The sequence below is a fragment of the Nothobranchius furzeri genome, chromosome 5, assembly GCF_043380555.1.
Source record: "Nothobranchius furzeri strain GRZ-AD chromosome 5, NfurGRZ-RIMD1, whole genome shotgun sequence".
Classification (NCBI taxonomy): domain Eukaryota; kingdom Metazoa; phylum Chordata; class Actinopteri; order Cyprinodontiformes; family Nothobranchiidae; genus Nothobranchius; species Nothobranchius furzeri.
In genome coordinates this window covers 47635429-47660942 of record NC_091745.1, presented here as the reverse complement: position 1 = coordinate 47660942, position 25514 = coordinate 47635429, and the positions used below count along the sequence as shown (strand labels likewise).

The following is a 25514-nucleotide window of genomic DNA, read 5'->3' as shown; positions in this document are numbered from 1 at the left end:
TGTTCATCAGTAAACTTCTGGCTGTAGGTTTGACCACTCTTCTTATCAGAATTAGTAGCATCCCTTTAGAAAGGTTGGTTTTCTGATACAGGCGGGGCTTTTATGCACAAATACCTTACACTGTAGGTGCTTTGAGAGGGCCCTTCCAAAGGCTTATTGTTAGCTTTTTGTTAGCATGATCTAACCAATCAGAAACCAGCTTTGGTGGTTGAGGGGGATCATTTTTCTCTTGGTGCACTCAACTGTCCAGGCTTCAACCATCTAGCTGATGAATTTAAGGAAATTGAAGGCAGGTATTCCATCCACTGTGTGCACATGATGCTACCACCTCCATGCTTTACAGCTGCTACTGTGTTCTTAGCTTTTAAAGGTCAACTTCACTGAAAAAACATTTTTAATTATCTTTTCTGATTCTAACGGGTCACTCTAGGTGTTTCATCCAGGCTGAACATGAAAATAGTCTCCTACACCTAGCATTAGCATTAGCTTCTGATAAAAAACAGACGGTGAAACTCTAGGATTAGAAGATCCTGACAGATCTACGTCACACTGTCACCAACATTCATGGACTCACCCATCTTGGCTCATGATGGGGAAGGCTGCTGTTGGTTTAGCGTCCAGGAAACAGCAGAGAACTTCTCTGCTAGTAGAAGCTAACCATTAGCATTAGCAACTCCACCACACAGCAGAACTCTTCCAGGCTTGTGTTATTTGTGGTGATAAAACATCAGCGTTGCAGAGCAGACAGAGTCAGTGTTAGAGTGTTGTTGCTGTTAGCCAAGCAGAGGAGAGATGTCCACATATCAGGAAGTGAGACTAAATCCAGTCGTCTGAAGCTCAACTCTGATCTGGCTCACCTATAGTTCCTGAAACAGGTTTACCAGAGCTTTCCCCCCGGAATACGACTCACTCGCCAGTAAGACACCGCAAATGTATTATAAATGTAGAGAAACTGAACTTCGTCTCTGAAACCAGATTTTCTCCACAAGTACCAGCGTGTCCATGTGGAAAACTGTGTTTGTAGGTGTCCTCTTTGGAAGAGTAACTTTTTTTTTTATCTTCACCCTCTCACGCATGGTGATATAAAACTTGATGGGGCTGGGTTGGGGGGCATTACATGACATTCTACCTCATTTCAGCAAAAATTATTTAGAAATCATGAATGGATCCAACCCCCTCTACTAAAATAAATAAACGAGCGTGAACTGATGTCCTTTCCTGGTGCCCCATGGAGAGGCTGTCAAACCCATGCTCCGTCATTTCTGTGGGTACTTCTCTTTTCCCTGGGTGGGTCACAGTTAGAAGACTGGTTACGTATGTACAAAACGGAGTTCTGCAAAGAAGCAGCTCAGAGAAAAACATGGCGATAAGCTATTCTCTCATCTTTCCCTCTGTGAGCTCATCCCCCTTCCCTCTATTTCCAGTGGGTCAGCAGAGCAGCAGTTCACTTGTCAGCATCATTATCATTCAATCAGCTTCCCTACCAACAGGGACCTGTCAGCCCAGCACTAATACTGGTCTGACAATTAACACCATCTCTTCTTCTTTTCTGTTTTGTGTCATTTTAGTATTTTCTATAAATTATATTCTTTCTGTTTTCATTATCTTCTGCTTTTCCAGTTTACCCAGCTCACAGTTGTCCCATCCTCGCCTCATCTTCCCATTTCCTGTTTTCTACTTCAGCTCGTCATCTCCTCTCTCCCTTGTTTTCAAAGTGGTTCACTCCACATGATCGTGGTGCTGTGAGGGAAGAGGAGAAAAGGAGAGGGAGATGAGGAGAGGAGAGGAAAAGGGAGGAAGTGTGCATAATTGGTTTTTTAAGGTGTGACAGAGAGAGAAGGGAAATGGTGGCTCAGTGTGTGTGTGTGTGTGTGTGTGTGTGTGTGTGTGTGTGTGTGTGTGTGTGTGTGTGTGTGTGTGTGTGTGTGTGTGTGTGTGTATGTGTGTGTGTGTGTGGTTTATAATTGGGCAGATTTGCCTTTGACTGAAATAATACCCCCTGGGGAATGAAGGCAGGGATAGGACAGAAGAAGGGAACAAGAAACGGAAGATGGCAATAATAAAACAACAAGAGGAGAAGGGGTAGACGAGGAAGCCAAAAATGTAAAAGGAGGAGCATAAAGGTGACAGCAGGGAGAAAACGATACACAGAGAGAACATTGATTCCATTTAGGTGGGAGACAATTGGGAGGACTGAGATTATAAAGAGAGAATTAGAGGTGAAAATGAGTGACAGCAGGGGCAGGACAACTTTATTCCAGAGTACAAAATCATTCCTAAACACTTTTAAAACCGTTTATGTGGCCGTAGATTACTCCATTGTAATATGAGGTGAGAATGTTTGAGCTAATCTGATTTTATGAGGATAAGGAGCTCTGAGAGAATATGAGACCTATTTTTCAGACTCGTCGATAAGCAGACGAAGTGATTTAATGAGGAAATGATCACATCAAGGGCAGCAGAACTTCACCCCAATGAGAAGTACCCTGAGGTTTGAGGAAACTAAAATAAGGCTTTTCTTTAACCTTCTCAGGCTCTAAATAAGTTTTGATAAAAGGACAAACCACTAAGTCCTTCAGGGGTACTTCTGAGTTAAAAAATGCTCATGAAATACGTATTTGGAGTAACCAGGTAGGTAGGTTTTAACGTTGCAAATCTGCAACGCCTGCCTCCAGAGGGTTAATTAATGTTGAGTCCAAAGTGGTTTTTATTATTTCTTCTGTGCAAAACTCAGCAGCATTTGTGCCTGAAAGCATCTGCTCAGATGATATTTAGCATTTGTGGGTTTTCAAACAAAAGCTGCTGTTTAAAATGTAATTTCTTCAAAGATGTTTCAGCATTTTCTTAAAAGCTTCTTCCACATGTTCACCAAATCAGTAAGAATGCTCTTTAACATCATTTCTACCAATGAAATCTGTCTTCCATACTAATGATTAATATCGGGCAAGCCCCATGAGTTCTTTGTATTGATTGTTTTCAATAGTCGAAATCAATTCAAGTAAAAGATATTTGACAGTGTTCTTTACTGCTGCTGGTTTGGATTTATACATATTTGTAAGGAAAATAGTATTTAAGTACATCTAAATGACATCTAGCTGTTCGTATGTCTAGGCTAAAATGCTCTGAAAGAGGATTTGATGATGTTTTTAACAGAGTTTTACTAAAACAACACATTAGTCTAAAGTTAAGCACAGAGCTGAGTTTTGGCTTTTTAGTACTTATAGCTGCCCGACATTCTGCTGCTGCTGCGTTTAAATCTTTCATTTCCTAAAAGCACCGCCAACTAACTTTTAGCTGCTTAAAGCTGATGTACGGAAAATTATTTACTGTTTCTTAATGTCGGGTACTTTTCCTAAATCATTGAAAACTGCTGCTGTTAAACCCCTTCTAAAGAAAATGAAACTAGATCCCTTAGTGATGAATAACTACAGACCAATCTCTAAATGGATGAAAAAGCAGTTATGATCCAGCTGAACAACTTTTTAGAGACAAAGGATTCCCTAATTGTGGTGCGCGCACCCCTGGGGGTGCACGAGCTGCCGCTAGGGGGTGCGCGAGGTGAAAAGTGTAATGGCTGCGGGAGCTCAGAGCAAGTCTGTCACATGTCACAGACGCAATCCAGTGAAACCACGGCCAATGGGTGCAGAAGAGCGCATGCTGGAGTGAGTGATTTAAGACATTTGGCTGAAATAGCACCTAACGAGAAGCCCTGACAAAAGCATCCTCTGCTCTGCCTTTCATGGAGTTGCGCCGCGGTGATTCAGACAGAGCGCCAACTCCTCTGCACCGTCCATGGGCGGCGCCAGGCGGTAGCTAGGGGTTGCTAAATCGACCCCAAGATTGGGACAAGCAACGGGTTCTTGTATCCATGATAATGTCCGGTTTTTCATCCAGAAGCAGGAGGGATCAAATAATGGGGGAGCGTTGGTGCGCTCCAGGCAGCTGCGTTCTGCGCAAGGCACATGCTCAAAGTGGCGCAACCAAAAAACTATAATTAACACACTACGGTTCATGTCCTTTTATATCCTCTGGTATTCTGTCTTTTAATCGTGCCTGATGCGCTCGCTCATCATGTGCTGCACTGATTTCACCTCACTGACGCAGCATCGAAACGTGCGCTCTGCTTTGCGGTCAGAAGATCCCTTTGATCTGCTCAAAAGTAACTGATGAGGTAAAAAAGTAAGAATCCAAGCAGCAGTTTTCTGGAGAGTTTAGAGGAGATGCAGGAAGATGAGAGACAGACAGGACAGGAAAATAGTCACATGAAAACAAGAAAACAAAGCTTGAAAGTAAAATGTAGGTAGATTTATCTCCACCACGTGTTTTTACCTGTATAAAACAATAAGTTATACAAATGTCATATTTATACATCTGATACAATTCAGATCACCTTCAAAACTCAGTCACACACCCAGGGCCGTTTCAAGGCATTTTGGGGGCCAAGGCCAAACAGACCCCCCCCCCCCCCCCCCCCCTATAACTGGGCTCCCATACAAGCCTCTGTGTAATTCATACCCTGTCCAGGAGTATTAAAGTATACATTGTTTGTAAAAACATCTCAGACATTATGGACATGTTCTAATATTGTCAGATGAAAAACTAAATTGTCAGACACGCCGTTTCATCTGCTTCTTTTCTAAACTCACAAAAACATGTCAGTAACAAAACCGATTTGTCTTTTTGTGAATTCTCTTGACGTTTCCATGGAGTCTGTGACAAACGCTCTTTTTCATTGATCCTATCGACTAATCTCACAGCTCAAACAATGCATTCTTAATAATCTGAAGCTTTAACAACGCTGTAGTAAAACACAAGGTATAATCATTTGCTATTAATATTACGTTGTTGCAGCACTGAAGCAGCAGAAAAATTAGATTTTGCAATAAATATGCAAAACATTTACATATAAATTGTTTTAGAGCCATTTTGTTGGCAGAATCTGATATTAATGCTAGCTACAAGCTAGGTTTTCTGATAGAACACCGGGAAAAATGGGTCCCAATGTGGTTTGTGTGGCGTTGTCATGTAACCGTGATAATGAAAGGCAGGATAAAAATGTTCACCTTTTTCTGTACTTCAGTTCGTTGCACTGGAATTTCATGTTGTGCCATATTTAGGAAGTTTGCCCCCCCCCCCCCCCCCCCCCCTCTCAGTACGCGCTGACAGGAGGCAGCAACCTCAAACAATGACCGAGCAACTGTACAGCATCTGCTGGTAAATTTTCCTGGAGCCACCCATGGCACCATCAGAAGCATATATATACATATATATATATATATAATATATATATATATATATATATAATATGCACGAGACCCCCCCCCCCCTCAGTACGTGCTGACAGGAGGCAGCAACCCCAAACACTGACAGAGCAACTAAAATTTCCTGGAGCCACCCATGGCACCATCAGAGCATATATATAATATATAGAGAGAGAGAGAGAGAGAGAGAGAGAGAGAGAGAGAGAGAGAGAGAGAGAGAGAGAGAGAGAGAGAGAGAGAGAGAGAGAGAGAGAGAGAGAGAGAGAGAGAGAGAGAGAGAGAGAGAGAGAGAGAGAGAGAGAGAGAGAGAGAGAGAGAGAGAGAGAGAGAGAGAGAGAGAGAGAGAGAGAGAGAGAGAGAGAGAGAGAGAGAGAGAGAGAGAGAGAGAGAGAGATATGTATGTATGTGTATAAATGTACATATATACATGCACAAGCCCCACCCCCACCCCCACCCCCACCCCCCTTCAGTACATGATGACAGGGGGCAGCAACCCCAAACACTGACCATATATATATATATATATATATATATATATATATATATATATATAAAAACCCCATAGCTACACACTGGTCCAAGGGGGTGCGCGGCTAAATAAGTTTGGGAACCGCTGCTAAACAACACCACAGCACTGAAACTGCACGCAATAACGTATTAAATGATATTCGTCTAAATACAGATTCAGCCAAAACATCTGTCCTAGATGATGCTCCCATCTCACTGCAGTTTTTGATACTGTGGACCACAACATCCTTCTTGATAGGTTCATAAACTGGGTGGGACTTTCAGGTACAGTCCATAGTTGGTTCCAATCTTATCTTGAAGACAGAGGTTATGTTGTTTCTATTGGTGATCACAAATCAAAGCTGATCACCATGACATGTGGGGTCCCCCAGGGCTCAATTCTTGGACCACTGCTCTTCAATCTCTACATGCTCCCCCTGGGTCAGGTCATAAACAATAACAATATTGCCTATCATAGTTTATGCAGATGACGCCCAGATCTACCTAGCAATATCATGTAGTGAATGTGGTCCTCTAGACTCACTCTGTCAGTGTTTGGAGCAAGTTAATGACTGATGCAGTCAAACTTCCTCCAGTTAAACAAAGACAAGACTGAAATTATTGTCTTTGGAAGTAAGAAGGACAGGATGGAGGTTATTGCTCAGCTTGGCTCCAGAGCAAAGCAACACCCAGGTTAGAAATCCTTGTGTCATAATTGATTCAGACCTGAGCTTCCCTGGTCACATTAAGGCTATAACTAGATCAGCGTTTTATCATCTGCATTAAATAGCACGACTCAGGGGATGGTGTTGGGAAAGTTTGTTAAAAAAACGAACTAGTTCAAAGTTCAGTTCATACATTTTAAAACAAACTAGTTCATTGTTCTTCTCTCTCTCTCTCTCTCTCTCTCTCTCTCTCTCTCTCTCTCTCTCTCTCTCTCTCTCTCTCTCTCTCTCCATCTATATATGTATATGTAACTTATGAAATAATTTTCCAATTGTTGGCACCCGTTCAGTCCACACTCATACCCAGCTGCAGTTTTTACCCTACAGAATATTCTCAATAACATGAGGAAAACATTATTTGAACAGTTTTTTTATGGGAAATTGTTAAACAGTCTTAGGAAGCAGGCTGAGGTAGCAAACTCGAAGTGTAATATTAAAAGTGCAAAACATGAAAAATGTATAATCTTTCAGTTAAGTCCCTTTTCAATTTTTCTGAATGAACATTGACTCCTGCACACAGCATAGACGTAGAAGAGTAGACGCTGCACCAACCGCTACTGCCTGTGTTTGGCCGCATTTGCGGGTTCTACTTTTTATAAACTCTATGGTTAACAGGATGTTTTAGCTAGGTTTTAGCTCCGGAAAAGCTCAGTGGAGGTCTGGAGCTAGAACGGCAAAAGAACTTGTTCATAAACCCGTTCACGCACGCCAGGACGAACACACTCACTTTTACGTTCATCAGTCAAAAATACAAACGAGTTCAGTTCACGTTCACGGAAAAAAACATCTAATTCACGAATGATCGTTCAATGAACGCGTTTGGGCACAACACGGTCAGGGGTCTCATGTCCAGACAAGACCTAGAGAAACTCATTCATGTGTTCATCTACAGCAGGCTGGACTATTGCGATGGTCTTTTAACTGGTCTTCCCAAAAAAGCTGTGAAGCAACTGCAGCTTGTTCAGAACGCTGCTGCTAGTCTTAACAAGAACCAAGAGAACCAAACCCATCACTCCTGTTCTTTAATCTCTACACTGGTTACCAGTAAACTACAGAATCCATTCAAAAGTACTTCTACTAGTTTATAAATCACTCAGTGGCATGGGGCCAGAATACATGCCAGATCTCCTTCAGGTATCTACACCCAGCAGGGCTCTGAGATCCTTAGGAAACAGTCAGATGGTAGAACCGGGTCAGAACCAAACAGGGTGAAGCTGCGTTTAGCTACTATGCTGCTCACAGATGGAATCAGCTTCCTCATGACCTCAGATGTGCCCCAACTCTAGAAACTTTTAAATAGAAATAGAAAACCTTCATGTTTTCATCAGCCTCTGAATAAAAGTTGTTATGCTGCACCTTCTGCACTGTAACTGCTCACCCTTTAACTTTATCTTAGTTTATTTTTAATTTTTAATTTGAATTTTCTGTCACGTTTATTTTAATGTTCTTGCTAATGGAAAGCACATTGAATTGTCTCTGTGTATGAAATGTGCTTTATAAATAAAGCTACCTTTCCTTGTGAATTATTTTCTATGGGGAGAAAGCTCTGGCGCTCCTGTTTCTGGCAGGAGGATTTTGTCAGAGTAAAATATAGTTTGATGTTTTATCTCCACAAAAAACATGCCCTAAAATGTTCCACTATGTTGAGAAGCTGCTAATGCTAATGGCTAGCTTCTACTAACTTAGATGCGCTCTGCTCTCTCCTGGCTAGGTGGGCGGGGCCATGAATACTATTTACCCTTGTGGTAGGACTGGGTGATATCTCAATTTTTTTTTTAAATGAAGTAATTTCAAATAAGGAACAAGATGATTAATAATTATATCAATATAAAAAAATAACCAGAGTATTTTTAGACTTAGCATGTGCAGCTACAGCTAACCGCTAGCTTGCTCAATCTCTAAGCGATCATTAGTTGTATTCTCATGTGTCTGCTCGATCAGGGTTTGGGTCAATGTTCTGCTCCAAACTTTGCATTTGGCTTTGTGGTTTTTAATTACTTGAGGACGTTCGTTTGTGTTTTAGCAAGCCTTTTCACCGTGGCTGACGACAGAGTTCTGTTTATCCTGTTTTTGGAGAAACATGTATGGAGAGCCGCAGCGGCCAAAATACTTCAAACATGGATGCAATTTCATCATGAATTTAGCTTAACATGACAGATTTCATCTCTGGTCAAGAAGTAATTACTGATAATATTATGGACGATAAAATTTGAGCCACCTCATAGAATTTTTATTAATTTATAATAATTATAAATATATAATAAATTAAAATGCCTTTGGGACATTTGAGACATGTGTCTCTAGCTCTTAACTGTGATTAGATAGATAGATAGATAGATAGATAGATAGATAGATAGATAGATAGATAGATAGATAGATAGATAGATAGATAGATAGATAGATAGATAGATAGATAGATAGATAGATAGATGATGGATAGATAGATGATAGATAGATGATAGATAGATGATAGATAGATGGATGGACGGATGGATGGATAGATGGATGGATGGATGGAAACAGTTACTAATCCAGTATAATAATGAACCAGATAAAACACATAAATATATAAACCTGCCTGTGCGTTAACAGACAGCTGTACCAGTGTTTTAAGGTTAGACTGGTAGAGAATGGTGCTAAGGGTAATGCTGGACAAGACTCATTACATTTTAATGCATTTAATCAGTATTCATGCAAACATTTTCTCATACCAGCTTGACGGGAGATGCCATTTTCATTTTGGTCAAATTTAGCTGTTGTCTTTTGTTCATCGACAAAAATGTTCATCAATATTCATCATAATTTATTCCTTATAGAAGTACAAATTTAAGTTTGTTTCATTTTCGTTCAAAAAAATTCATTTGTCATGAAATGGAAAATATTTCTTTCAAGGAAATTAAAACTGAACTAAAACAAGTCTTTTCAAAAATTCCCCTTTTGTGATGTCACAAACAGGAACATTAGAAAATATCCACCTCTGGCATGCAAAGGAGAGTTGTTGCTGGAGGAGCAGCGGCTCTTCTCTGAACCCCTCCCGGATATCAGAGGTTACAGCAGCCTAAGTAGGGGATGGGTGGGCGTGGCCAGCAATAGAGCTCTGAAATAGCTCATCTGGAAGGTACTGAAACTGTCCAGAGTAAAACTGCTGGGACGTCTTTATGTGAGAGAAATTTTTTACAAAGAAGTTCATGAACGTATTTTATACCAAACTATTATAACTTAAGAAACCAGACCACAATACGCCCTCTTTAAGTTGGATCTGACCAGTTGTAGTCAGGAGTTAAATATTCAGCAAATAAAGATGCACATAAGCAGCGTATTACTTCTTCAATAGTAACGGCTGAGCATGTTATACATACTGATGACCTAAAACACATCATTTAAGAAGAATGGCATCAAAATGACATTTGTCTTTAGCTTCATGTGTAATGTTTTTGTTATTACAATGTTTTATTTTTTGCTTGGACTGCTTCATTCTGCTGATCCCAACAGAACTCATTTTGCTGCTGTTTATAAATAGATACTTCTGCCGAGCGTTCTATTTTTAACCTTCACAATGTCAAAAATATCAGAATAGATCAGCGATGTTCACACAGGAATTATTCACCTGGCCCTAAAAATGATCAAGTAACATTTTTATGCTTTTGTACGACAGAAGGAGAAAATATATCCATGCCAGGATGCTACTCTAGATAATATAATTAAGATAATAATAGAAGTTATCATCTTAATTGTGGAGATTTTTCTTTCTAATATCATTACTCTTTTACTACATTTTATCATCTTTGACTTTACACACTTGGTAGTTTTTGCAATTTAAGCTTGAGGTAATTTAGGTTATCGAGGTAAAATAATCTAGTTGAAGCTTTTTCTTTTTGAAAAGAAACAAAACAATAATCTTGAGAGTGCAGCTCGAGCGCCTAAACAAGCGCTGTGACTTTCTGATCACCCGCGGGACTCGGTGAGCCGAGGGGGGAGCTTCATCTGCAGCTCGCAGGCAGATTAGGAGCTCTAATGGTGGAAAAAACAGCGCTTCCTTTTGAAACTGAGCACACTTGATTTGTTTGTTTGTTTGCAGTATCTTTTTCATACTGGTGTTATTTAAAAAAGAAACAGCTTTCTTCAACCAGTAGTGATATTAAAGGGGTCATACGTGTTTGCTAATAATATTTTAATTCTGGCGGGTGGTTTGATGATGTCACAAACTGCTGTTGTGGTTTAAAATAAGAACTTTGTCCATTTAAAAATAATATTTTTAAAGGCCCAAAACTTCTTGAAGTTCTGCTTCCATTCATGCTGGAGTAATAAACTATCATCGTACGATGAGAATAGACGGAGTTAGCTTGTTTTGGTTGAATCCAGAAAGATGGTTTAGGATCTATCCCCTCTTTCCACTTCACGTGAAAGCGGTGCAAGATGGCCGCGAAACCCATACGCTGCAAATAGCTGCCGTGAAATTAATGAGTTCCTTTCCACTAGCGGCGAAGTGTAAAGTTTTGGACGCTCCCCAGAAGCGAGGAGACGCCATCATTACGTTTTGTAAACGCTACGCTTCCAAAACACGCCAAACTCCACAGTTTAGATCGTGCCAGACAGGAAGTCAAACACAAAACTTTTGGAAACTGTCTTACCGTGTGTGGACTTATGAAGTCACATGTGGTGTTGCAATTCCCTGTGATTTTGTGACCTCATGTGATCAGCTGTGTGGAACGCTCTCCCTCCCGTTTTGCGTCAGAATTGCTCCCTGTGGGGAATGAGCTCATGGGAAAACGCCGCTGGAAAGAAGGGGTTATACAATAAGGGCCAAAGATGTCCTCTAGCTACTACCGTGCAACATTTCAAGGTTGAATATGGAACAATTTAATAAACAGCTATATGTTTAAAAGTAACACGCCCACAGGGTGTTTAGAGGTGTGCAGAATGAAGGTACAGTATTTCCTTTACAAGCTATATTTTATAGTCAAACATTTATTTTGACGAACACGACACTGGGTTTATGTTTACATCTATCAAGCAGCTGCTTCTGAGCCCAGAAGAAGTGGTTGTCCTTGTCAGCAGAGAGCAACCATAAAAGATCTGAAGCCAGAGTGAGTTTAGGTGATGCCTACAACTGAACCGAATAAAGCATTTCACCTATCGGCAGCAAACCTGGTGTCCCGACGGCTGGAAGCCTTGTTCTGTTGCTGCAGTTACAGCCTCCACCCACTAGATGTCACCCTGGTGTCCGTGGTCCATATTTCACCTTTAAGGTTGAGTTTTTATCAGAAAAATTACTCTTTCAGTTTAGAGTGGGTCTCAGGATTAGAACCAGGTTACGGTCTATGGTTCCAGCTTTCACCTCCAAGTCTCGGACTGATTTTAGCCAAATCTCTAGAAAACTGAGAGTTACTTTTATTTATTTTCTCCTTTTAGTTAGCTGTGGTTGCCATCTTGAGTTGGATTGACTCCAAGTATCTGTCAGTTGTAGATGTCTGAGAGTTTTAATGAAATCTGTTGAGTGGTTCTGACTAAAAACCCAAAGCAAGCGTCTGGTTTCCTGGTTTTTATCAGGGGTGAAGATCCCCCTGAGACAGGCTGCAGGTCCTTATGTTGTTTTCCACAGATCCTTTTTTATAGCAACTTGTCTCAGCTTATAGCACACCGTTTTTTGCAGTATGTATTTAGTTATTTGTGTAACTTAAACAAAATAAGCAATGGCAGGATGTCTACAGCAGAAGGAAGCTGAATGTTGGTGTGCACCAATTAATTTAGAGCCAGCACGAGTTTTTGTTTCTAATAATTATGCAGCAAATCCTAAAATCCCCGGTTGGAGTTTCAGGAAGAGATGGCTGCTGAGAGATCAGCTGTTTCGTTTTTTTAAGAACATTTCATATCAACAAAAGCACAAAGCCCGCCGCATCACAGGGCGTGTGGGTTGTAATCATTTTGTTTTGTAAAAATTACGACTGATTGTTAATCGGTGCTACACAAACCAGCCAAATTAAAACTGAAATGAGTTTTTACTCAACGGTTCCAAGACTAGAAGTCCGACTAATTAATCATGTGGAAGAAACACATCTCACCGACATCAGGCAAGCTCAGTGTCCTGATAGCTGCAGCTTTGCAGGTGAAGTCAGAGAAATGAAATCCATCTGTGTTCAGCATGCGGATAGGAATGAATCCGTTAATGAGGTGATTTATTAGCCCTAACCCAGTAACCTGATCTGGTTTGTGCACAGCAAAGGAAAACAAAGGACAGTCTGCGGCTTAACTCTTCATCTATTTAGATACATGTCATGTCCAACTACTGCTGACAGAAAGTCTCCAGGTTGGATTTTTCACACATGCAGAGTTCTGCTACACCTCAAGATGCTCCTAACGGCGATCTGGACATCTCCAAAACCAGCGAATGTCCACAGTTAATAGATGTAAAGCACGGTGGTGGAATAATTGCTTTAGTTACAGAACCGTGTTTCATTTCAGATTTCTGTTGTGAGGTGAGCAAAGGGAAAAAATCTTTATTTATTGTTGCTGCTGCAGGTGTTGTGATTCACTGTGAGAGTTGAGACCTTCAGGCTTTGTTCTGTGGCGTTTGAGTCATATTGAGCTGCCGTAGCTCTGAGAGAAACTGGTGCAAATGACAAGCTGGTTCACTGTGTCGTAACCCACTGTGGATTTTTGTAGAATTACTCTCTAAAGGGTTGGTAAACTGCTGACATCACTTACTTTGTGAACCAAACTCAGAAAATTATTTTCAAAATGCATTTTGACTGGAATAAAAGATGTTACAGGGACCTTAACTTGTTGGTTGTGTGAGTTCTTTTATAAATCCTGAACGGTTGCATTACCCAGGTCCAGCACTCTGATGGCTGTCTTTTGTCCACCTTGCAGGGCTCGTGGAAGTGGTGGTGACTTCACTCTCCCAAGCTGCACCAGTCTACCTGGGTGGAGAGAAGCAAGCTGGAAGGAAAGTCAGCCACCTGGTGCTGCAAGCCTTTCTGGAGCTGCTTCACAACATCCTGAAGCAGATCTCAGCTGCTGTTCAAGCTGCGCTGCAGGTACAAGAGCTCTAGTACCATAAAAACTCTTCTAAGGCTTTGTCACATTTCTGTTGAGTAGCTGTGAGCTGCATGTCCAGCTTTAAAACCTTAACTCAGTTCATTCTCTCGTGCTTTTACCGCTTTATCCATAGTGAGCCCAAATTCACCAGCTAGAGCACGAAGTCAACTTCCTGTGTGTGTGTGTGTGTGTGTGTGTGTGTGTGTGTGTGTGTGTGTGTGTGTGTGTGTGTGTGTGTGTGTGTGTGTGTGTGTGTGTGTGTGTGTGTGTGTGTGTGTCCATTGATGTATCCAGTGAAAGCTAGCAGGTTTAACTAACTGCAACATTGAAGTTGTGGACTCAGGAGAAAGCGGATGAGGTCCTGTGTCCCTGGGACACACACACACACACAAACACACACATACTGAGGGGCCTGTCTGGCTATGTCCCTGCGGCCTCATTATCACCGCTGGCTTTATCCTCAGTTTGCCTCACTATATAGACACACACACATGAACAAGCCCCCATCTCCCCATACTGTGCACCCCAGCCCAACGCATACATATTAATGCCTGGACAAGGTGGTGGGGGGGACTAAAGTGAAAAGGGGGTGAAAGAGAGGACGGAAGGGAGTGAGGGAAGGGTGGAAAGATTGAAGGAGAAACGAAGATGGAAAGGGAGCAGGGAGAATGTGCAGCGGAAATCAATTCTACCAGAAATGCAAAGCTCATTAAAAAGAAAACTTGTGTCCAAACCAAATTCTTTTGGGTAATCAGGTCTGATAAGGAGCGAGGACGTGACTCGATCGCCCTCCCCTAGCAGCTGGTCAAGAGAGAGTTAGTCAGATATATAAGCACAATGGGAAGATAAAGATAGGAGGGAAAGTGTAAACCAGCAATAATCACATTATCCCAGCATCAGTGACCTGAAAGTGCACTGTGGGCATGAACAGAAGTGAAAAAGAAGAAAAAACTAAAGGTCAGAGGTCATGAGAGTAATTTTCATGAGATGCAAAAACAAATAGTCTCTGTATGACCAACTAAACCTTGTTAACGTAGTGTGGCAATAACACTCCGAGAGCAACTGTTTCCCATCCCAATCTGATGCAGAGCCTTCCTGTGTCAGCCTGTCAGAATGAGTCTCGACAAGTCTCTGGATAAATCATTATTGACTGTCAAATCTCTATAAATGATTTAACTTGTGTGTGTGTGTGTGTGTGCGTGCGTGCGTGCGTGCGTGCGTGTGTGTGTGTGTGTGTGTGTGTGTGTGTGTGTGTGTGTGTGTGTGTGTGTGTGTGTGTGTGTGTGTGTGTGTGTGTGTGTGTGTAGAGCCAGAGGCTATCTTGTCCACCAGCAGAGACGGAGGCAGCAGAAAAGCTGCTCGTAGCCAACAGACCCCTGAGCCAACTCAGCACTCACCTCATTCACATGGTGAGACCAACACCCCCAGATCCTGTGTGTGTGTGTGTGTGTGTGTGTGTGTGTGTGTGTGTGTGTGTGTGTGTGTGTGTGTGTGTGTGTGTGTGTCCCAACTGTTAATACGAAGGTTTGTGATGATGATGATGATGATGATGATGATGATGATGATGATGATGATGATGATCAAAATGTCCTTCTACACACTCTGGACATGCCTGCTCTGTAGCTGCATTACATGACAAAAATAAATTTTAACTGAATTTCTGCTTATGGGGGCAAAAAAAATCATGTTTACAAACATTTAAGCCGATCATAAAATCTGAATTATTTTCATTAAGGTAGGAAATTATCCAGAGTTCACTTTGTAAATGAAGGAGAAAGGATTTTTATATAGCACCTTTCAAAATAAAATGCTTCACAAGAACAATAAGAATAAAATAATTAAAAAGAATCATATCAAAAATTAAGATTAAAAGTGTGAATAAAAATTAAAGAAACTTGATCATGGAAGCCTGAAAAAGACAGACGTAACAGAAAGACCAGCATGAAGGGAAGGTTGCAATGAAGAATCAGCAGAAGGTCACACCAACGCCTGAACAGGTGATTTTAAAGGAGACCACTGAGTCCACTGATCTCAGGCTCAGGGGGAGAGAGGTCCAGAGTCTGGGGGCCACAGCAGCAAATGATCTGTCACCTTTGGTCTTTAGCCTGGTGCTGCACAACCAGTAGGCTTTGGTCGCTGGGCCTCAGGGACCTGCTGGGGGTGTAGGGACTGAGAAGATCACCAATGTATGGTGGTGCTTGTCCTTGTAAGGCCCTATAGACCAGAACCAGGATCTTGAAATGAACCCTGAAGTTGACTGGCAGCCAGTGAAGCTGGAGGAGAAGCGGGGTGATGTGGGTGTGTTTGGAGGACTTGGTCAGAAGCCGAGCACAGGCATTCTGAACCAACTGTAGACGGTTCAGGGAGGTTCTGGTGTGAGAAGCAAGCTGACCAAGAGAGTCTCTGACTTTGGGAACCAGCTTTTCAGGGGCACAGATGAGGATCTCAGTCTTATCTTCATTCAGCTGAAGAAAGTTCCCACCATCCAGGTTTTAATAGTCTAAGCAGGTGTGTAACAGCTGCAGCTTAGACATTTCATGGGGCTTAAAGGAGATGTACAGTTGGATGTCATCTGCATAAAGATGGTAGGAGATTCCTTTGAAGGAGCTCAGGATGTGCTGAAGAGGAAACAGAGGATGAAGAGTCGAGGCCCCAGCACAGATCCTTGTGGGATGTGATGGATTTAATTTAATAGCAAAGTTATTTGTTAATTCAGAAGATCTAAAGAGCTTTGTTCGTTCAGTGATCAATAAACACCCACTCTGTGTTTATTTCAATGAAGAGTCAAGTTTAAAATGAAGTTAAGAAATTTATTATTAACAATTTATAAAAGCTTTGGTATTAAATACTTTGGTATTAAATAGCAACCCTGTGAATGGATGAATCTAAGTGAAAGTGTATGTTTGTTTGTGGGTGAAAGCGTGATCAGAACGTGTATCTTGGAGAGAGGAGCGCGTTCTGGGTGAAAAGGAATTTGGTGGTAGATAACTAAAGTTGTTCTTATTGAAGAGCATTCAGACGCAATCTTGTGTTCTACCTCACCGTTTAGACGACCCTCTGTTCAGATCAGGAGGTCAAGGGAGGATGTTGATCAGCCTCTGGGTACCCGGTCCGGTAGGGAAGACCAGTGGTACTGACTCTCTGGTCCTAGAGATGCCGCAGGCACACAGGTGTGGAATTTGTTTACGTCTGAGCAGATTCTTAAGGAATCTCGTAGCGTCAGCTTTGTTCTGCAGGTGTCGTTTGTTGTGTCGTAGCAATTCTGCCAGCGTGACCGAGATCACTTGTTGGTTAAAGAGCGTTGGGCGGCCGTCCCACTTCTCTAGAACTCACTCGCTAAATGCCGAGAGTTCTGTTTTATAAGATGGGCATTTCCTGGTCTAACGAATCAGGTGTTGACAGGAAGATTTAACCGTCTTCCCTAAAGATAGGAAGTTCTCGTGGATGAGAAAAGAATCATGTGAGTGCAGTTCACCTTAACCTGATTTACTGTGTCCTGTATGATTGTGTATAAGTGCACATGATCTTCTTGTCACTGTTAAACATTACTGATTATCATAAATAATAATTATTAATAACCAAAGAATAATAATTCATTTCAGTAATTAAACACTGTTATAATGAACCATGATGATTATTTATGAACATTGTAATAGACAGTGAAAAGAGTTTATTAAAATGATACTTTTAAATCTTGAAGTGTCTTTCGTCTTGCGGATGGAACAGCAGTCAGATTAAAGGGCTGGTAGACCGACATTCAGTCTCCTGTGAAAGAAACACTGTAGATTGTTGTAGCAGCCAGGATCAAAGTGACCCAGGCTGTGTGTCTGACCTGAGGGTCAAGAATCAGGTCATTCAGTGACGCTACACCGGTATCACTAATTATTACGTTTTTTCAACTGAAGATCGGTTAATATGAGCTAAAATAAATCTAAACGGATCCTTATTTCAGGCTTTTGTCTAACCTGATTTCTCTTTGCTGATTCTGAACATAAATGAATTACATACATTTTCTAATGTGTGCTTTAGTCCTGGTAAAGGTCATTTTTTACAAAAGTTCAGCTGTGTGCAACATTTAGAGAATGGATAAATAAAAGCAGATTTACTATTAGGTGAGTGAACTGTTGATGCACGAAGCAAAATGCCACCATGAAGTTCTGAGTTATCGTAACCATTCACATGGGGAACAACAACCTAATTATTGTGGGTACCGTAAATCCTCTAATATTAGCCTGTATTCAATTAACAGCCGGGTATCATATTTTGGCCGGTGTCGGAGTCGGCGGAGGTGAATAATGGCCGGTATTTTATTGTGGCCGGGTGGAATGTGGTAACAAGCAAGTACGGGGGGCGGTTGTGTCATCCGTCTCACTTTTGATTTGCCAGTGATAGACCGCGAGGGTAACTTTAACCGTGCGGAGACGAAGAGGAGGCGAAAATTTGATATCAAGTTCAAAGAGAACGTGCTGATTATGCTGCAGAACACTGGGGAGCAGTAGCAGGGGTTGTATGAACTAGTCGACTTCACTATAGTGACTTTTTATGCCCGTCATCGACTAGTCGCTGTCACGTGATAATGATCGGCAAGATGCAGCCCTCGGAAAAGACAGCAGCTTGCTGTCAGCAGGTGACAAGCTCCTGCGCTCGGGGGGGCAACGCGCTGTGCCAGAGCGTCGGTACTGACATGCGATCGTTCATGTCGGCTCATTTCCTTTAATGTTTTCTGTCTTTTATTTGCGCCTGATGCATTTCGCTGCTGTGGAGCGGGGCGCATCACCTTGTCCTCCGACGCACTGATCACTGATGCGGCCGCCAAGCAGCGAGCACTCCGCTGTTTTTGTGGTCGTTAGATCTTTTAGAACTGCAGTTTAAAGGTCATAAGGTGAATATATGAACCCAGGTAGCAGTTTTTCTATAGGATTGAGAGGAGATGCAGGAAGATAATAAACAGACAGGACAGAAAAATAGTCAAATAAAAACAAGTTAGTTTTTGTACCTGGTGGTTGCAACAAACAGACACCATTGAAGGTAATCAGAAGTGAGGAACAGAAAATGAAATAATTATTTTAATGTTTAGAGCAGCAGGAACTCCGAGAGGCTGCAGGCGCATCAGTGAGTTTGCGGCCGCTTTGCAGGGGGAGAGGGCTAAAGCAGGGGGAGGGGGGAGATGGCTGAAGCAGAAACTACTGTTGTTAAAAGAAATGTGTTTAACTTAGAAAATGTGGGCGCAATTTTAATTGTCAAAAACTCCAGCGAACCATTAGTTAATTTTGCTCAAATAAAAATAGAGGCCTGCCTCTAATTCTGGTCCTCCTTCCAATAAAGGCCTCGAGCTTGATGAGCTTGAGTCAAATACAGGCCCGGGCCTGTATTAGAGGATTTACGGTATATTACATATGTGCAAAAGAGGCAGAGCAGCAGATCTGCCCTACCTTTTGTTCAATTCAAAAATACTTTATTAATCCCAGAGGGAAATTGATTGCTGTAGTAGCTCAGAATAATAATAATAATTAAAGCTGCAAGCAGCGTCGTTCGGCCCTCGCAGCTCCGCGCCGCTCCGGCCTGGCCGGCAGCCCGGGGCACCAGGGCACGTCCAGCAGAACAGAATCGTCAACCACCCCGACACCAGAAACCGCGAACGGCCTGCTAGTCCGCACCTCACACTGACTCAGCATCCCCTCTGAGTTCACCATTAAATTGAATTGAAAGGTCACGGCGCCAAGCCAGAATTCGCCATGGCTTCAAAGCCCCTCCCTTTCTGGAAAGCTATCAGATCTGAATGGTCATTACAACATCATGAAGACAGTGCATGACCTTAGTGTCATGTTGACTTAATTAGAGGGGACCAGTACGGGCATTTCACCATAAAACTATAGACTTCCTGTAGTCAGGGGGCAGGGCTTAGGTGATGTTAGCTGTCCACATTGTCATTGTCTTCAGATGTGGTCAGTGATCACACAGACACAGTTTGATATAGATCTGATCGTGCACATGGGAGTTATTAAGTCAAGTAATGTAATGGCGAAAGGTCAAAGTTTGAGGCTTAGCCACGCCCACACCTTTCAACTTTTGAAAAATCCGACGGTTGAATTTTTCCCCCTATGTCTTAAGAGTATATATAAGAAATGAGAGGCAAACGTATGTCCATGGCGTGATGGCGATTTTTGCCATGCTCCCAAAGCCCCACCTTTTTTTGAAACCTGCCAGTACTGGATACCAAGTGACCTCACGTTGTCTACTGCTACTTGCCAGAGATTCCTGCTGATTGGGTAAAAGGAGTCCAGTAGGGAGCTGTGAAAAAAAGAGTGGTGTGGCGACAGGTCAAAGTTTGAGGCTTAGCCACGCCCACACCTTTCAACTTTTGAAAAATCCGACGGTTGAATTTTTTCCCCAATGACTTAAGAGTATATAGCAGAAGTTTGAAGGAGATTGGTGAAAAGGGCGACGGAGCATCACTCTCCAAACAATGTGTGCGAAAACCACTAAATTGCGCACTTGGACCAAAATGGCCGACTTCCTGTGCGACTTTGTACTTAGTTCCAAGAGACTTTTTTGTAGGTCCTGAGACACCACATTAGTGTACCAAATTTCGTGATCCTCAGTCAAAGCATGGCTTGGGGCTGACAGTTTTAATGGTCCTAGGGGGCGCTATTTCAGAAAATAGGCCACGCCCACCGGATGTTCACATCAGATCTTTTGGGGGGCCGGACTAGGATCACTCACAAGAAGTTTCATGACGATATCTTTAGAAATGACGAAATGGGAGGCAAACGTAAGGCCACGGCGGTACGCCTGATTTCGCCGCGCCGCCACAGCCCCGCCCTCTGCCGAAAACTCACATAAAGTGACGCCAAGCAACCCCCATTTGTCTTGAGTTACCAGCTACAAATTCGTGGTGATTAAGTGAAGTGGGGCAATTTTGGACCTTTCACAGTAAAACTTGATCTTTTTGTTCCTGAGGGGGCGTGGCTTGTGTGATGTCATCATCCGACCATTCAATTTACTTTGTGGGTGGATGACGAATGACCACAGAAAGTTTGGTAACTCTATTCCATTCAGTTATGAAGTTATAGCAATTTAAATATTTTTGGCGATTAGTCAAACTTTGAGGCCTGGCCCCGACCCTTCAGCATATACGAAAACTCAGAATCCTCGTCTCATTTTGTTCGCCCATCCCTTCTGAGCAATTTTACACAAGTTTTGAGACGATCGTGCAAAAAATGATCGAGCAATCCAATCAGAGACGGACCCTAAAAACGGCAAAAACGGCTAAAAATCGCCATTTCATCCCAAAATGACCGACTTCCTGTTTGATATTGACCATGCTTGCAAGAGACTTTTCTGTGCGGACTGTTGAGTACTACAAGTGTACCAAATTTCATAACTGTACGATAAACTAAGCTTTATGGAGAGGGTTTTTTTTACTTTCTAGGGGGCGCTGTTCAGCCATTTTCTTTGCGATTTTTTTGGGACCTTTAAAATATCAAATTTTTCACCAGGCCTGACAAGTCTGCAAAATATTGTGAGTTTTGGGGTATGATAAGGTCCCCAAAAGGCCATTCAAAGCGGGCTAAGAATAATAAATAAGATATAAACAGAGCAAAAACAAGAGGCCTTTGCAGCGCTGTCGCTGCTCGGGCCTAATAATCAAGTCGTCAAAGAGTTATTGTATATTATAATGGCTGTTGGCAGGAAGGATCTCCAGTAGCGGTCAGTGTTGCAGCCAAACTGAAGAAGCCTCTGACTGAAGACACTCTTCCGTTGTTGAACAGTCTTGTGAAGAGAATGCTCAGGGTTGTCCATAATTTTCTTGATTCTCTGGAGAATCCTTCTTTGCATTATCTCCTCCAGTGGTTCCACAGTCGTCCCCAGAACAGAACCGGCCTTTTTTATTAGGCTGTTGAGTCTTTTCAGGTCCCTGCTTCTGATGCTGATACCCCAACAGACGATGGCTGAAGAGATTACACTCTCAATAACAGACTTGTAGAAGATCTGCAGCATCTTGCTACAGACATTGAAGGACCTAAGTATCCTCAAGAAGTGCAGTCTGCTCTGTCCCTTCTTGTAAACGGCTTCGCTGTTCTTTCTCCAGTCCAGTCTGTTGTCCAGGTGAACTCTGTTGGGGTTATTAGGTAGCGAACAATTAGTAAGCTTCCACTTACTTTTGGATTCTTCAATAAATTCTGTAAATGTGGAAATATTTACCGAGTTATTAATTAATTAAGATACTCTTTAGGAATCTTTCGGGGCACCATCCCCTTTAACCGGGGAAAATTGAATCCAAAACTCTTATCAGTCTGTCAAAAGGATGTGAATCCTAGGAGCAGAGATTTCTAGTCAACACAAGAAGTCGCTTGAGGCAAAATCTGAATTTTATAACATTTAATTAAACAATTTGTCAAGTGAATAAACAATGAAATAAATGAATAATAACCATGTGATATAATTGAAGATGTATGTGTTTGTGTGTGATGGAGGATGTATGAATCGGGTCCTTTGTTCTCACAAAGGAGTGGTGTGTGTGTGCGTGTGTATGGATTCAAAATGAAGTCTTGAATACAAGATGGCTGACCCCTTTGTCTGGCTAAAGTGTGGGTGGCAACTTGCACTTTAACTTCCAAAGCACTTAGAATCAGAAGTAACTTAACCTTAAAATCACTCAAAACGTTTCAAAGGATCATGAAGCTTCACCAAAGATTAATCCTGAATTAATATCTTTTTTAGGTTCACCGCTTGGCCATAGCAGAACCCATTTTAAGATACCAAACAATGATCAATAAGCAGTTTATTCTTTATCAAAAATGACCCGACGGACGTATTTGAGAACGAAAAGAGAAACTCGTCTGGTAATTTGAAGCAATAGCGCGGTTTTATTGCTTATTCTACACTATAAAGGAAACGGGAGAAGGAAGAAGGAGAGAGAAGATGAGTTTTCTGATCACCAGAACAGCAAGGCGTCCCTCACTGTTTGATTTGACGGTTCTCCGTGGTTTTCCCCGCTGTTTTCGGCGTCGTCCGTCGGTTTGAATGCTTTCCCCGCTGTTCTCTGCGTTCTCCGTGAGTTTGATGGAGTTGCTGTTTTCTATCCCGGTTCTTGTGTTCTTCCCTTTCAGCAGCAAGGGCAGCGAGCGGTTGAACAGACCTGATGGGCTTGCAGCTTAGTTTTCCAGCGGTTCCGTGAGCTCCACTTGAGCACTTAGACCTCCCGCGTGCTCAAGTCAGTCGGAGCGTTCAACGAGCGTGTCCTTACAGCCAGTGATCCTGGGCAAAAGAACTGAGTTTCTTTGTCTTTGTTAATAATTTATAGCTGTCTGAGTTCGCGGGAAAGCTGTCCATGAGCTCCCGCACATGCGCAGAACGTGTTTCTGGTATTCGGCTGTGACGTCATCATATTTCTTCCGTGTGCCAAGCATCATGGGAAATGAAGTTTCTTTTGGTGCTGATGTTTAATATCTGCTTTTCAAAGCAATTTAGCACAGTCTTTGGAGAAAATTACTGCAGCAATTTCTCACTAGGGCATACCCTCAACAACTCCAAGGTATTTGTATTCCTCAACCACCTCCACTTCTTCTCCCATGATGGAAACAGTGTTTGACTCCACCCTGTTTCTTCTGAAGTCTAAAATCATCTCCTTTGTTTTGTTCACATTCAAGGTCAGATGATTGTTTTCACACCATGCCACAAAGCGCTCCACCAGCTCTCTGTACTCAGCTTCCTGTCCATCTCTGATACACCCGACAACTGCAGAGTCATCTGCGTATTTCTGTAGATGACAGGTCTCTGATTTGTACTGGAAGTCTGAGGTGTACAGGGTGAAAAGGAATGGTGAGAGTTCAGTCCCCTGTGGTGCTCCAGTGTTACTGATCGCCTGGTTTGATGTGCAGTTCTTCTGCCTCACAAACTGTAGTCTGTTTGTCAGGTAGTCTTTAATCCAGGCGATAGCTGAGGTCCCCACCTGTGTCTTCTGGAGTTTCTGGTCAAGTACATCAGGCTGGATTGTGTTAAATGCACTGGAGAAATCAAAGAACGTGACCCTCACAGTGCTGCCTGCTTTGTCCAGATGACAGTGGGTTGGTTGAAGCAGCTGGATGATGGCATCTTCAACTCCAACTCCATGGCGATAAACAAACTGCAGCAGGTCCTGATATGTCCTAGTATGCTTATTCAGGTGTACCAACAGGAGTCTCTCCAGGACCTTCATGATGTGGGATGTCAGGGCAACCGGTCTGTAGTCGTCATTGACTGATGGGCGAGTTTTCTTTGGATCTGGAACAAGGCAGGATGTCTTCCACAGGACTGGAACCTTCTCCTGGGTCAGGCTGAGGTTGAAGAGGTGCTGCAGAATCCCACAGAGCTGCTCTGCACAGGCCTTCAGTACTCTGGGGCTGACACCATCTGGACCTGCAGCCTTGTTCCTGTTCAGTCTCTCCAGCTGCCTCTTTACCTGACTTCTAGAGGCAGATAGGTGGGAGGGGGAGGTAAATGTTCTGCCCGACGCTGGGTCCAACAACCGTCAGAGCACCTCTGATGTTAAACAAGTCACCTAAAGTGCTGTAAAAGATGTGAAACGTTCATGAAAAGAATTAAAATAGCAGTTTTGCTGGAATTACTGCCTAGATCACCTAGATGTTCCACACCAGCTCCAGAACTTGGACCAGTGAGATGAAAGCTCAACTGTTTCACCAAACTTTAACAGAATGGAGACACCATCATGGTGGTAGACGTCTCCTGGTTCAAGGCTGCTGTGCTGTTTTAGCTGGTTCGTTCATCACCTCACTGGACTCATCCAACGACAGACGAAGCGACTGATATAAGGGGAACATTGAATGGTCCATGCTGATAAAGCATTATAGTTTTAGCCATCAAAACTGAATATATTTAGGTACAGCCAGAATTATTATGTTATTTCAGTCTGAGTGACTAAATAAACCATTTAATTAAAAATCCAATGTTAATTCTAAAGTCAGACAGAATTATAATAACCATGTGTAGCTGTTGGTGAACACATAATTAATACTAATATGAGACAATTAAAAAGTGAACAGCATTATATTCAAACAAATGGCAGGTGGTTAAATGATGAAAGACAGAGGACTCTGAGTTATCCTGGAAAGTCATTGACATATCGGAGAGGATGGAGAAAGAAAGGAGAGTGGGGGGAAAAGGAAGAGGACGTCTCCTGGGACCTAATGAGCACATTACAGGGTTGATGGAGCCTCCAACACACCCTCAACCTCTCCACAGCCCCTTTGCCCTTTGAAACACAAGTGAGGGAGCGCAGTTGGGTCGATAACAATCCAACATCACTAAAAGCTGAAAAACCGTTGTAGAGAGACGGGGCTGTCATCAATGTGAATGGATGTATAGTCGCCATAAATAAAATCTCCAGCAGAGTTTGGATTTATTTGTGTTATGCGGTGGCCCTGGACACATCTTTAGCAGATCTTTGTTCACTAACAGTGTTTTATTTCATCTCTGTGAAAGGTAAGGCTGCTCAAATACAAATAAAATGACAATTTCTCGTTGACTTTGGAAGCTTTGGTTTTTCCTCCTTAGCCAAAAGCGCACCAGAGACGTTATAATCTTCCTTTTACTTCCAGGCTCCGCCATGATGCCAACATGAAAGCAGCGTTGTTTTTATTGAGTGAGCAAGCTGGAAAAGCTAACTGCTAGCTACTAGCACATTCCAGCCCTCCCCGAACACTGATCCTCCTCTAACTTGTTCCTACCTGAACCACAAAGACGTTTGGGTCAGTTTCTGGTCAGCAGAGGGCTACAGAGTTCTGTCCAAGGTGAAGCTGCTCCACTTTCATGTTCAAGAACCACTGAAACCAGTTGCTCTAAGCGACACTGAAGCTTCATGCTGTGGCCAGTTTACTAAAGTTCTCCTTCCTTACATAGCTGTGTATTTAATTTGAATACCCTCAGGAATATGTACTTCAGTTCTCAACAAGCTATGACTTGAAAGCACAACTGACTTACA

The 25514-nt window shown here is 42.4% G+C and overlaps 1 protein-coding gene across 9 annotated transcripts in view; it reads left to right on the top strand.

The window, feature by feature from the left end:
- Window positions 1-25514, top strand: part of LOC107378798 (serine/threonine-protein kinase ULK4) — a 161821-nt gene that overhangs the window by 105575 nt on the left and 30732 nt on the right. For all 9 annotated transcript variants that reach the window (XM_070550837.1, XM_070550834.1, XM_070550835.1 and 6 more), the window contains 2 exons: window positions 13364-13530; window positions 14839-14940. In XM_070550837.1, the coding sequence (XP_070406938.1) occupies window positions 13364-13530; window positions 14839-14940 (269 nt within the window). The remainder of the gene's footprint in view (window positions 1-13363; window positions 13531-14838; window positions 14941-25514) is intronic.